We start from the raw sequence: 15,195 nt of genomic DNA, 5'->3' as shown, positions 1-15,195 counted from the left end.
TTTTAGGCGACCCAAAGAAGGGCGAGAATAGACCAGTGACAGTACTTGCCACTCTCTGTCTGACAGAAGGAGAAGCTTGCTGCGAAGCAGATGCGCCAGAAAAGACAGGCTGATGTGAAGAGGAAGTCGAGGCAATAGCAGAGGAAGTGGAAGCAGTAGCAGAAGTAGTATCATAGTGAACAGTTGGAGCAGTAGGCAAAGTCGTAGAAGTAGATGGAGTATGTAGCAAAGGCGGCGGCCCTTGAGAAGGCTGCGCCGGAGAAGTAGGAACCAGCTGAAGAGGAGCTGGTGTTTGTGCAAGAGCTGCTTTTCGTGCGCTGGGGCGCGGTATAACAATATGCCTCGGGAGTCCAACAATACTCGATGTATATGGGGGTGGTGAGTTCAATAGATGGGACATTAATGGATCTTTCTCGGATGTTCCCTTTGAGTTTTGTCCCTCATGTGGTAACATCGGGTAGCATTTATCTACTGCTAGTTTCTTGCTTCTGAGCATTTGTTCACTTTCCTGCTCTTCCTCATTATCCCTGTATGCAACGGCGGCTTGCACCATCGACATACCTCTTTTATTTTTCTTTGCTGATTTTATTTCTTTCTGTTTGGCTTCTTTGCGCCATAAGCGAAAAGAGTCAAACATCGCCGGTCGGGCTTTCTTCTTGAACAATTTGACCTCGAGGTTATCTAATATTTCCGAGTCAAAACTACCATATTGGGGCCATTTTAAAACACCATCCTTGCGGGTGTATTTTATCCATACCTCATTATACGTGATAGGACCTACTCCGTGCTTTATATATAACTCATATGTTGGAGTTCCAATCGGAGGAACCGGACACGAATCCTCTAATCGGGAATCCTTACTACAACCAAGACAAAACAAGTTTCCAAGTCTGCTAAGACTAGGCATCTTCGCTCACTAGTCTAGCTTCAAACTTCAAGGGATTATCTAATTATGATATTGTCGTGAATACACGAATCCCTCGGTTTTGGTGCTTGCAAGAACCAATACAAACCGATACCAAAACTAAGAATCAAACTAAGGACTGGGAGACGCTCCACTTATACTTAACTGAATATTGAAGATCGGTGACGTCACTAGAAGACTCGTCTTCGTTTCGCTCTACCAAGGATCACTGGGTCCAAAACAGGGTGATAGTCAGGGCAGCAGTCCTTCGTAGCCGTCGGGACGCGGGGAACCTCGCAGCAAAGACCTTCGGAACCACGTCGACATACAGGGGTCGCTGAAGTGGCTGGCCGTCCTCCGGAATTTCCACACGAAGCTCCTCACGAACATCTGGCTTGGACCGTCACCGCTTGATACCGCCCCGAGTTGGGCGCCAACTGAGGTGCCGGGTTTTTAGAGACCCGGTGGTGCCAGGGGACCACACCTGAAGACCTCTGGGTTCTCCCTGTTCTGGACTACAGAAACACAGAGTCTTCTAGTTGAAGTCAGAGATCGAGTTTTATTGGCTGCAACCAAGTAACATGTGTCCTAGAAGTACGACAGCACGGGCCGTAAGTTCTCAGGAGACTGTTCGTTTTTACAGAACTAGCCTTCTCCTTATATACATAAATAACAGCTGCGGGCAAGGATTCTTGAGTTTATGATATGGTTATACACATATTTCTACAATAATACAAAGAGCGAAGTCATGCTGGTCAGCACATATTTTGGATGTCCAGTTCGTGATGGATTACCCAGCCAGGCCCAGAATTCCCATCAGATATCGATGAAACACCAATAAGGTTGGGCACCCTCCCATCGTAAAACTGGTCATAAACAAGAATCATGGACAGGTGTATGTGTATGGAAAACATGGTCTGTATGTAGTGAATGGTTTATGGCATGTTGTGCCTTGATGATATCTTACTCGGCCACTGGGCGAGGAGCTGCCCGAACAGGCTTGGCTGGAGGCAGTGGAGTCAGCTCGGCCAGGTCATGGGGAAGTCAGCTACGGTGGACGTGTCCTTTCAGATCAAACTCGGTCCTAATCAATTGACTATATGAGGGCAAGTCATAAGATGGATGCCGTTTACAAAATGGAGTCCGAGGGTTCGGGACGGAAACCACGATTTAAGGGTGTTAGCATCTCTCAATCATGACGCAAATGCATAGGGATAATGTCCTAATCATTACCGGTCCGTCGATACCAAATTCGTCATGGTACGACGATATTTCGTGACACGAGTGTTGGACCTCGGGACTGGTGTAACAGCAGGGTCCGGAATTACAGTACCACAGTGGTCCCCCCGGAGGCTCATAGGAGGAAAAAAAGGAGGAAGCCTTGAGATAAGGGTTTGATGTATGGATTAGAGAGTTATACCTTCACCACACCTTTGGTGTTGAGACCTTTCTTTTGTGTTGAGGTTAGGTTTAGTGAGGGAGGGAATCTTATTTAGTGCCTAGGGAGTTTTAGGGCGGTGCTTGTGGAAGTGCAATTCAGGTTGTGATGGTATCGAAACAAAGAAACTCAAACACTCTAGTCCCTATGAGTATCCGTGAACTTGCTGCCACGATATTCCTGCAAGCTAAGGCGAAATGCAGAAGGACTATCTCTCTACCCGTAGCCCGCCCCGGTATCCCCTCCTGCTTTCCACAACCCTACTCCTGGTTCCCTCGAGCCGCTGTCACTCACCGGCTCTGTCGCAACTCTCCAGAGTTGCGGCCTCTCCCCAGCATCCTCCGGACACCACCAATCTTCACACCAGCTCTCCTCCGACTCCTCCGTGTTTCCTGATGGTCTCGCGTCCTGTGTCTCGAGTCCCACGTCTTCTTTCTCCACTCTGCTGTCCTCACTCTTCCGCTCGCTCGTCTTCCTTCCTTTCTTCTCGCGCCACCGGTCACTGACTCCTCCCCTTGAAATCGGCCTTCTCTCATTGGGCCGTCAAGAGTGTTTCCGGAATCCATCGGGGTGTCTTCCCTCAACGTCGGCGTCTCTCTGTGGATAAACATGAGGGGGGCATGGTTGTTGTAGTCCTTGTACAGAGCTCTTGACTGGTATTGACTGGTATGACTTGTACAGGGTCTCGGTTTTGCATCTCCCCCCCATGGCGACACCTCAGTAGGTCCTTCTTCTGTTCCCCAGACTTCCTCACAGCGGTATTCAAAGCTGGTGGGGGTTTCAGAAAGGAGTCAGCATGGCAACTAGTTATGGCAGTGGTTGACCTGAAGGGTGGAGTTCTTTCTGCTTCTGTCGGCTGTCCATTCAAGTCTGCGTCATTTGTTCTGTTTCTGAGGTCCTGTGATGAACAAGCCTCAGAGTCATCATGGATAATTGGGGAAGCGGTGACCTCCTCGTTGGTCTCCATCAGAGCTCCTCACTTGGTGGAGACCTCTGGAGTTGTTCTGAGCCAACATCTAGCAGCCTTGGTGGTGGTCCACTTCAGGTATCGGACAGCTCAGTAAGCACAACCCTCGTGCTTCTTCTTGGGTCTCATCGTCCGATTCTGAAGTCGTAAAAGCTCTGCTTATCGAGGCTCTGGTAAGTGCAATGATAATATATTTCTTTCTTACTTATTCTGCCAGCCCGCGCTTTTTCCTATATCAGTACGTAACCACCTTTTGTAGTATCGGTCAGCATAATGTACAACGTTATCTTATGTGGCAGCGCTGTACCTTTATGTATGGTGTGACCGGCAGGTTCTCGACCATCGACGTGTAAATTCTTTGTACCGCTTCCGTTGTCTTCCCCTGCTTTACAGCGGCTGGAGTTGCACTTTGACTCCACGTGTATGAAGTGTTGATTCAGTTTTTCGACAGCAACACATGTGGCACGCACAAGCAGCTTGCCAGGAAAACGGAAAAATGTCTGGGAGAGCACGGTCTCCAATTATAGCGTCATCCCCAGCCGGGGTACCCGCCAATGACCATGCCACACATTGAACTTAGCATTACAGGTCTTTATTCTGCTGTGTGTAACTGCAAACTGAACATTCTTTTGAGTTCAAAATATTTTATTGAGATTTTTATCATAAGTAACAATAAACAAGACATACAGAAAACTATAATGAATTCATGGTTCCAAATAAAGTACAAGTAATGCAATGAAACAACGAAAAGAAAGGGGAGGGAATGGGAAGGAACATATAATGTCAGATAAATAATAGGCAATAAATTGAGCTACTATATACAATAACCAATGGTAAACTGAATTTAGAACATACGATAACTGAAATTAATTCAATAAATAATTATCGATAGGAACCCAAAATAAATGATAAGAAGATGAGTTTTGACAGACCCCGGATAAAGATAATTGTGCTCCTCTTCTCACAAAAATAACCCAAGACCACCATGCATGAACCGATAACTTTGAAACATCTTTCCAACAACATGTAATGGATTTTAACGCAGGTGAAAGTAGAAAATTAAAAAGCTTACATTCAAGTGTATTTAAATCATGAGACAGGGAGTATTGATTTGCAAATCAACAAATTGTATGTTAAATCCTCTTGAATATGAAGAATCTTATTAATAATGTCCCAAACATCTGTCCAGAATTTAGAAAGTAAAGGACAAGTAAAAAGCATATGTTGTAGTGAACCAGAATGTGAATAACAATGCCAACATGTATCAGATTGAAGCAATTTAGCTTTGAGTAATCGCAAAGGTGTCCACAAGCAATTAAATAGAATATAAGAATTAGTTTGAAATAAAGAAACAGGTAACCAACCAGATATACTGTTAAGCCAAATAGATTCCCATGAATTAATGGATAGAGAGAGAGAGAGAGATAGTTCAATGTTCCAAAACTGTGCAATCACATTAATATTTGAACTTAAATTATTAGCTAATTTTTTATATAAAATAGAAACACAATGAGGATTTGATGATACAGTTTGACCATAAGTGAATAAATCAGCATGAACAACAGAAGGAATGGTTTGTGAAAACGAGTCCAATATAGAGTTAATTAAACATTCATATTTACTAAAATCTGAATTTGCCAATTTGAATGTACCTTGTAGCATTTGAAATGATATGAACGTATTTGACTTATAAATATCCTTAAGATAAAAAATACCAGCTTTAATCCATGAAGACCAAAAACTAATATGTCTATTCAATTTAATAACAGAACTATACCATAGGGATAAATCACTAGTAACAGACATGGGGTGCTCAAAAATAGAATCAAGATCATTAAAAACAAGTTTAGTGGATTTAATATATGAGATTTATGAACATATGAAGATTTAAGTGACATGGTCATTAAAGTGGGAAGTGGAAAGGGACTAACAATGGATTTTTCAATAAGGAACCAAATGGGAGGGTTATGGATAGGTGAATGGTTACGCCAAATAGCACTTTGTTTCATAATAAAAGCTTTATGGTAAAGAAGAAAATCCGGAATGCCGAAACCAGCATTACTTTTTAACATCTTCAATTTGTTATACTTAATGCGTTTTGCTTTTTTATTCCAAAGAAAGTTGGAGAGAAGGTTATCAATATCTTTATAAAATTTCAATGGGAATTGAATGGGTATCATAGTTAATGTATAAAAGATTTTGGGGGCAATATTAATTTTAATGCATTCTATTCGTCCCCACCATGAAAGATTTAATGAAGACCATTTAGAAGATTTAACCTTAATATAATTTAAGACAAAATCACTATTTAAAGTCATTGTTGATTTAATAGAAGAGGAAAATAAGGTACCCAAATACTTCAACTTTTTCTTCTGCCAAATAATATCACGCATGGGTACCATATCAGGAGTACAATATACATTTAAGGGAAAAAATTCAGTTTTATTGGAATTTAATTTGTAACCGGAAACTAAAGAATATTTAGAGATTAAGTCTAATAAGGAAGGAAACGAGGACATGGGATCACTGATAAACAAAAGGACATCATCTGCATATGCCAGTGTTTTAACCATTATACCTTTAACTGCAATTCCTTTAATAGAGTCGCATTGTCGAATAGAAGCAAGAAATGGTTCAATACCCAGTAAAAATAGCAGAGGGGAAAGGGGACAACCCTGGCGTGTACCTCTGTAAAGGGAAAATTGAGTAGAGACTTGGCCATTAATAAATAATCTAGCAGTAGGGGCAGAATATAGGGCTGAAACCATATGGATATAATTATCACCAAAATTAAACGCACACAAGGTATGAAATAAAAAATGCCAATGAAGCTTATCAAAGGCTTTTTCAGCATCTAAAGCCATAACACCGGATGGAGTATGTAATGATTGAGCTTGTCCAATGACATGTAATAAAGTTCTTGTGTTATTAGCTGAATACCTATTTTTCATAAACCCTGATTGATCGGGATGCATGATAGAATCCAATATTGGGGATAAACGGGACGCCAATATGTTTGCATATAATTTGCAATCTTGATTTATTAAAGAAATGGGGCGGTAATTAGAAACCAGGGTGGGGTCTTTATCTGGTTCAGGAAGAACAATAATTAAGGCTTCTGAAAAGGACCCAGACATAGTTCCTGAAGAGCTAAAAAAAGTAAATAGTTGGAGTAAAAAGGGCGAGAGCTGGGAATGAAATTCTTTATAAAATTCAGCTGGTAAGCCATCAGGACCTGGGGATTTATTTTGTTTGAGAGATTTTATAGCAGATAAAATTTCATCTAATGTGATGGGTAAATCTAGGCCAAGTTTATCTGTTTGAGAAAGTTTGGGTAAGTTACAGGAAGAAAGAAAAGAGTCAACTATAGAATCATCATTAAAATCAGGCTTATTATATAATGTAGAGTAAAATTCTAAAAATTCATTAACAATATCTACGTGTTAGATCCCAACTTTACCAGTAGGATTACGAATGAAAGTTATCTGTGTTTTGTCTTTTTTAATACGAAGATAATTAGCTAAGGGCCCTGACGCTGCTTTCCGCACCGCCCTACCGGAAGCAGCTTCTTCCTTGGCCCTTAAATCGGCGAATTTCTGCATAGTGGGGGATCTTAATCTTCATCTGGACTCCCCTCTATCTGCTGCGTCGAGTAGCTTTCTCGCAGACTTTGAGGCTTTACAACTGTACCAGCATGTCACTCACCCGACTCATGTAGGCGGCCACTTATTGGATCCTTTCCTGACTAATCTCCCCGGGGTTGTCTCCTGTCCACCTAAACCCATGGCCTGGACCGACCACTATTTGATTGAAATACAGATTTCTTCGATTAGGGCCCCTTTCAAAAGCACGATCCCTACAGTCTTTAAACGTCCTTGGAGGAAACTGAGGCTGGCTGACTTTCATCAGCTTCTGGCGCAACATCCACCTGATCCTCCTACTGACGTTTCTTCGGGGTATGATTACTTCTGTGACTGGTTGACTCAGGCATTGGATACTCTGATTCCAGCTGGATGGAGTAAAATTCGCCCTGGCCCACCTAGCCCGTGGTATGACGACTCTCTGAGGCTTCTCAAAACGGCATGTAAGAGGGCTGAAAGAGCCTGGCGCAGGACATATGACTCTGTCCTCAAGCAGAGTTACCAGGCCAGTATCAAGCGCTACCATCATGCAATCTGCAAGGCCCGGGCCTCCTTCTATGCCTCAGAATTCAAAAATAATCCCAATCCTACTAAACTTATCTTTAAAGTCATTAAAGATCTGACTAGTAGGAAACAAGTAGGCATGGAACAATGCTCTCAATCTCACTGTGAAGAACTAGCAGCCTTCTTTGTGGAGAAAGTGGCGGCCATTTACCGGTCCTTTCCTTCCTCAACCAGCCCAAATAGTGACTCATGCCCCACACACCTGACTATTAGGCCGCTCGCATCAATACCTGAGCCATCTCAAGAAGAGTTTAAATCTTTAGTTCTGAAAGTTAAGTCAGGGTCACCTGCGGACCCTTTGAGACCTGCACAATTTAATGAATTTGCTGAAGTCTGCCTTCCTCCTTTGCTTGACCTTATTAGGCTATCTTTTTCCTCTGGGACTGTACCTGTCAAATGGAAGCAGGCCACGGTTATCCCGATCTTAAAGAAGCCTACTCTAGACCCAACTAAACCAGAACATTATAGGCCTATCTCTCTTCTCCCCTGGGTCTCTAAGCTGGCCGAGGCTCATGCTAATAAAATTCTATCATGTCATCTACAAAATCTGGGTGTCTTAGATCCTTCTCAGAATGGCTTCCGCGCCGGCCATAGTACAGAGACAGCTCTGTTAGCTATGGTAGAACATCTGCGGAAGCTGTTAGACTTAGGGCAGACGGCGGCACTGATCCTTTTGGATCTCAGTGCCGCTTTCGACACTGTTTCCCACACTATCCTTGTCCAACGTTTAAAAGAGGCTGGTGTGGAGAGCACAGCTCTCGAATGGTTTCACTCTTTTTTGACTGAGCGTACCTTTAAGGTTTCTACCCCTCCATTTGAATCCGTTTCCTGCTATATCCCTCAAGGGGTTCCGCAGGGTTCGGCATTGAGCCCGACCCTATTTAATTTATATGTGCAGCCGCTGGCTGCGGTCGCAAAAAAATGGGGTCTAACCATAGTGTCCTACGCTGATGACACTCAGCTTGCGGTGGCACTAAATGGGGACACCATGATTGAAGCCTCTAAGTTCCAGGCGGCCCTTAAGGACGTGGCTAGTTGGATGACAGATAACTGTCTCCAACTCAATGCTTCTAAAACTGAAGTCTTAATCCTGGGCAAACAGGCTCAACTATGGGGCGACTGTTGGTGGCCAGAGGATTTGGGCCGAGCACCCACTCCGGTGACAGAGGTAAAGAATTTGGGTATCTGGCTGGACTCAAATTTATCATTTACCCCCCACACGAAAAGAGTTGCGGGGACCTGTTTTGGGGCTCTTCGGAGCCTGAGACCTATTTTTAAGTTTTTCGATGCCTCTACTAGGCAACTTATTCTCCAAGCTGTGATTTTGTCCAGATTGGACTATGCCAGCTCCCTTCTTCTAGGTGTCAACCAAGCTGAACTAACTCGGTTACAACGTGTGCAGAACGCGGCAGCCAGAATGTTGATCGGTTTGCCTAAATTTTGCTCTGCCAGGCGTGCCATCTCCGATCTACATTGGCTGCCCGTTGGGCAGAGGATCAAGTTTAAAGCCTTATGCCTGGTGTTTAAGATCCTAAAGGCTGCCTCGCCCCCCATTCTTGCTCAAGCTATCGTCTACTATACCCCGGCCAGAACATTACGCTCTACTGGACAATTTCTGGCTAAGATTCCTCGCTTTAAAAAAGCCAGAATTGGCGGCCGTTCTTTTGGTGTTCTGGCAGCAGAACTATGGAACTCACTTCCTGTTAACATTCGTTCCATTCCTGACCTGCTGCCTTTTAGGAAAGCCGTGAAGACATTTCTTTTCACCTCGGTTAAATAGTCTTTGTTTCTGGTTTGGTCCTTCATTGTGTTGTGTTGTACTGTCCATCATAGCGCTGGGACGCCACTTGGCTGTGGCAGCTACGCGCTTTATAAATAAAATAACATAACAAAATAACATAACATACCAGATTTATTTGCGTTGAAACTAAATTTAGCTTTGGCTCTGGAAAGTTGGACCCCAGCTCTTTTACTAAGAATAGTATTGAATTCATAACATAGTTTTTGCAATATATCTCTATATTTCAAATCATTGGAGGTAATAAAAAGTTTTTCATATTTCGCTTTTTGTTTCTGCAGCCAATCAATGTTAGCATTAAAAGTTTTATTTTCATGTTCCATAATAGAAATCGTAGTGTCTCTAATATAAGCTTTAAACACATCCCATCGAGTAATCGAAGAAGTTGGGCCTTCAGGGTTAAGCGGAAAGTAATCTGATATAGCAGATAAATGTTTTGGTTTATTCCATTAATTGAGAGCAATGCTAGAATTCATTCTCCATCTAGATTGTTTAGGGAGTATTGCCTGGAGATTTAAAATACAAGAAATCATAGCATGGTCAGAGATATCAATATTTACAATAACAGGGTTCGCGATAGATGCAATGAGTGGTCGTGAAACTAAAATATAATCTATTCTAGAATACGAATTGTGTGGATTAGAAAAGAAAGTAACATTTTTGTCAGTAGGGAAATGGAGGTGTCAAATATCAACTAAATTTGTGGTTTCGAGAAATTGTTTAAAAGCAAAATAAACTTTAGAGGTGTGAAATTTTGTGTGAGACAATCTATCCAATAAAGGGTCAGCTACTACATTAAAATCACCTGCAACAATCAAAGGAACATTTCCAATTTTAATAACCTCAGTAGTACTAGAAGACCAAAACGTTGGTTCATCTGCAGTAGGCCCATAAACATTTATCAAAAAGAAAATGGTGTCATGAACTTTAACTTGTACAATTAAGTATCTCCCCTCAGCATCAGCAACTTTGCTCAAAATTTGGCAATGAGATTTTTTTGCAATTAGTATTGCTACACCATTTTTTTTACCAATAGCAGGAGATGAAACTATACAGTCAACCCACTTCTTTTTCATATAATCCAATATTTTATCACCCCCATGAGTCTCTTGAAGAAAACAAAAATCAGCCTTGGAACGACCTAAGTAATCTAAAATCTTAGTACGTTTAACTGGGTGACGCAAACCTTTCACATTTAATGAAACTACTTTAACATTAGCCATAGTGAAGAGTTAAAGAAGAGAAAAAAAAGAAGAGGATGATAGAAAAAGAAGAGATAGAAAAATATAAGTAGCTCGAAGGATTATGAAAATTGAAGAAAAGGAGAAAACAAACAAAAAAAAAAACAGAGACAAGACAATACACATAAATAAGAGCAGTGAAAAGCACACACGATCTACAAGCATGACCGTAACCGTTGGAGCCCCAAGGTAAAATAAGAATTCAGCAACCTGTCAGTAGACAATGAACAACAAGCATTCAAGAATCAGGATGAGGATCATGAGTATCCATTGGACGGTTAAGTTGCTGATCAAGAAAATGGCGAAGATCATCAGGTCTGTGAAAAGATTTGGAGAATGTGTCCTTCCAAATGCGCATCGTTGAAGGATCAAAGAGACCATATTTATAACCAAGACTTCCTAGTTGAGGGCGAAGAGAAGCGAATTCCTTAGGAATTGCAACAGTATCTTTTGCAAAATCTTGATGAATCAAGATTTTGTGACCATTAACCATCAATGAAGGAATGTCTCTCGCTGCCTTTCTAATCATAACCAAATGATGATGACAAAATACCTTAAGTATCATTTGTCTAGGTTTGGTATGCTGTGGGTTACGATGCGAAGGAATTCGATGTGCCTTGTCAATTTCAAATTTTTCAGGAAATTTGAGGTTTAAAAGGCCAAGAAGTAAGGACTCCAAATATAAATCGACAATTATTTCCCTCAACTTCTTCTGGTAAATTAAAAATGCGCAGGTTATATTGCCTATTTCTATTTTCCATATCCAGAAGGTGCGAGCTCAGAGGAGAAATTTCCGCCACAAGTGGAGCAAAGGCATCTATTTTGGTTTTATTATCTTGGCTTTTGATTGAGTTATCAGAAATTTTCATCGATAAACAAGCCATTTCTTCACGCACATGTTTAATTTCAGACGCAATAGTGTCAGTATTCGCTTTGAGTGCTTTAATTTCCTCTAAAATGAGAGATAAGGAGGGCTCTGAAGACTCCACCAATTTTGATTTTAAAGGAGGTGGTGAAACGTGTGGTTTCCTTTTATTGAGAGGTTTAGTATCCATTTTAGCAGAATAGCAGCCAAAATTACGTAAATCTGGAAAATATCAGCCAGATAATGTAAAAATTAACAAAATAGCTCCAAAGTATTGGTGTAGCAGCTAAACTGGGTCGTGGGTGTGGTTAGGCCTAAGCCAGGCCCTCTCCTAAAGAACATTCCGCCCCCCCTGACAGAGATTTCAGGCTGCAGCAGGAAGCACACAGGGAGCAAGAACCAAGAGGCTGAAAAACCCACTTGCCGTGCAGAAAAGCGGCTGAAATTGCTTCCAGGAACAGGTGAGGGTTAATGAAATGCAGCGACCTCTATAAATCAAAGTCACTGACAGATTTTCGTCGTTTTTTGACGAAAAACGGACTTGAAACGCGATAGAGCTCCTTAGGCGGCAGCCATCTTGGTCGCGCGCTCGCGCGTCTCCTGAACATTCTAATACAAGCTTCCATTGTATTGCGCTCCGACACCTACGTCACAGCTCTACGGAGTCCATTAGGTGCCAAAATGGCTCAGTCTTAAAATATTGCAAAACACTACAATAAGAATGACAGCCTAAACTTGTGCTGTGTTACTTCCTAACAATACAGAAAAAAAATCATACTGAATCACCTCTAGGTGTTGCACTTAGGAGACCTGAGAGCAGACTGCAAGGTTAGATGACAAAAGAAGTGATGACAATGAGATGAATCAGGACAGAAATCTGATGAGGGCAGTTAGAGAGGACCTGTGTCAAAAAACGTTCAGATGACTGTGTTCTCCACCCTCTTGACTAGTATCAGGGCTCGACAAATTATAAAACAAAATGCTCTAGACCTGCAGGTCTAGTAAACTACAAAATCTCCTCAACCTAACTTAAATGAACTTGACCTCCAACTCTGAAAACTGAGCAAATGTGACAAGTTAACAAGATTTAAAAGCATTTTTATCACTCGTTTACTTTGTGGGCAATAAAGATGCCTTTAAATCTTGCTATCTTGTCACATTTCCTCAGCTTTCAGAGGCAGAGGTCAAGTGTCAAGTTTGTATTCCTACTCGCAAGAAAGGGCGAGTAGGACCTACAAATAGCTTGTCCTTAATCAATCTCACTCGCAAATGTGAGCGGTCGAGTGAATTTTTCGAGTCCTTTAGTATGACTATAATATTTGACTTCATTCCTGCCTTTTAGAGTAATTACTTAGCAACAGACCAATTAAATTAAAACAATGATGACATAGCACTTTTTATATTTAAAGCTCATTTTGTCCCAGGTTGCCCTGAAGTTGTAGCTTTCATTCATGTCAGAATGGGTCATGGACACTAGAATATGTTCCAGAAAAGAGAGCATAAGTCAATGTGTTTTCATCATTCAACACACGTTAACAAAAACATGTTTACCTGTACTGACGAAATGTTTACATCGTGTTTCACACATTAGGAAGTCAGGTGGCCAACTTATCCAATGCAATACTTACATATTAAATGGGAATGCCCATGCATTGATGTTGATGCATACCTGCTTTAGAACTGGCTTTTTGCTTCTCTTTGAGTATTAATTGCTCTTCATGAATCTGCTTTCCAGACATCAGCCTGTACACAGGAGGGTCAGCATTCTCTCCCACAAGTACCAACTTCAGGTCCCGCTCATCCATAATTCGAATGACATCTGCCCGGTGCATGTTTCCCAAATCTTGCTTATTATCGTCAATCAAGTGAATAATGCGATGAGGGATTTGCCTCCCTACGCTTCCAAATGTTTTTCTGGCGTGTGGGTCTAGTTTCTTTTTGTTCCTCTCTGGCTCTAGCTCCTCCTTTTCTCCCACTGTACAGAGAAAATTGGTCTGCACAGCCACAGTTCCTCTTCTGGCACATAATCTCACCCACTTTGGCTGTGGTAAAGTTCTGCCCATTGTGGTCCGAGGCAGCAGGTGGGTAAAATATCTGAAAAAGCAGATGGTTTCTTTCTTTGTTGCTTCGCCAATAAATCTCCGAAGGGAAAGTGCAGACATCCTACCAAAGGGAGAAATTGTAAAGAATCAGAAAATTCAACTAGTTATGCGATAAACATACTCCACATGGATTACATTACATGCATGCTGAACCTCGTCCTATGGTACCCCACTGCATTGTCATGGACATGGTGGCAGGCACCTTGCGGTGCCTGTCACCATGAGCATTACAATGCACCCGGCGGCCCCGGAAGTCCGCCCGCCATCTTAATGGGCCCCAAAGTGTTAATTTATGGACGAATTTTGGGATTCAAATACAACTTTTGGGGTTTTAAAAGACTGTTATTACATTTTCAAATTAGATGTACAACACACACAGCACAACAACACTGCCACGGGCATTTAAAAGGTTCAATTTTTGCTTTTAAAAGAGTAAAAAAATGTAAGAGATTATTTGATTTGGGCCCAGATTGAGCTTACAGACCCAAGCTAGCAGAAAACCCAACTAGGGGATATCAGACTGGAAACTATAAATGTGGTTTGTGCAGTGTGTGCATGAATATTTTCAACCTGAAGTCTTTTGTACATGATAGTATGCAATTCTCAATGACTTCATACCAACTGAAATTCCTGTAATGTGATTTATGCCATTTGGTGCCTATGCAATAAAATCTAACTTGGAATAACAACTCAAAGTATAAGAGCACAAAATAAGTTGAGCATTTTCAGCAAGTCGAACATACGGACCAGGACATCAAGAGGCAAGTCACTGAATAGGGGACACGAAAATCAAAACGTCGCTGATATTCAAAGGACACTATTTATGCTGGCACGTCATTGGACTGATCGTCTGGACCCAGTATCACAACAATGCCATTTCTGTACTACTAGGTAGAGCTTTTACCTTTTTGTGCATCTATTAATGCCTTCTGGTGCTTTTACTACACTTACACTCATTTCATGCCTCTTGAATCTGCATGGGTGATTTCCTTTTCTATCTAAATCACACTTTTTCAGATTTTGACCTATACTTATATATTTTCACTTCTTCTATTAGTATTTTCTTCACAACATTTCCCTACTTCCGTTCTTCGCTTGCTTAATACCAAGTCCGTCTCCATCTCGCTACGCTTTGTTTTTTTAAGTACACGCTAGGCAGGTATGGCTGCCACTCCTGCGTGATAAAGCACTACTCAGCATGCACACTTTCCGTTATTGGACACACAGGGGTTTCCTTCCCCACCTAGCTCGACTTGTACCATGTTGTCGGTGTGAGACCCTTGCTGTTAACTATTATGGAACTCATTTTTTTAAACTCTTTTAATTTGCGCGTTATTGGCACATCATATCACAGTACAAACTTTTATATACACATAGGATCTTAATAGGTAATTATCTACAATCACTGCACATCCCATGTATCACTTCTTCCCCTCCTCTTCCCACAACGGAAATTGTGTCATGCACTAACACTACCGGCCCATTCCCTTGTACTGAGGGGGAGGTGCAGATATTGCCTCTATGGAATTAAGTTTTGATTCTTCGTCTCCTATAGCGGGTGTTTTCTCAGCCTGCTTCTTTGACTGAGTTGGTAGTCATCGGTCATCCTGTTTGCCTGCTCCTGATCCCCACCAACCTGCTCATTTTCTCTGGTCATGTGGCTTCAGACCAGCTC

The 15,195-nt window shown here is 41.8% G+C and overlaps 1 protein-coding gene across 1 annotated transcript in view; it reads right to left on the bottom strand.

Moving 5' to 3' along the window:
• The window catches only part of MTIF3 (mitochondrial translational initiation factor 3), a 170,033-nt gene that overhangs the window by 47,535 nt on the left and 107,303 nt on the right, over positions 1-15,195 (bottom strand). Inside the window, exon 2 of the mRNA XM_086935171.1 lies at positions 13,088-13,581. Within this exon, the coding sequence (XP_086791297.1) occupies positions 13,088-13,580 (493 nt within the window). The 5' untranslated portion in view covers position 13,581. The remainder of the gene's footprint in view (positions 1-13,087; positions 13,582-15,195) is intronic.

Source organism: Lissotriton vulgaris, chromosome 8 (assembly GCF_964263255.1).
Source record: "Lissotriton vulgaris chromosome 8, aLisVul1.2, whole genome shotgun sequence".
Classification (NCBI taxonomy): domain Eukaryota; kingdom Metazoa; phylum Chordata; class Amphibia; order Caudata; family Salamandridae; genus Lissotriton; species Lissotriton vulgaris.
The sequence above is the reverse complement of the archived record's forward strand: the minus strand, read 5'-3'. Positions and strand labels throughout refer to the sequence as shown.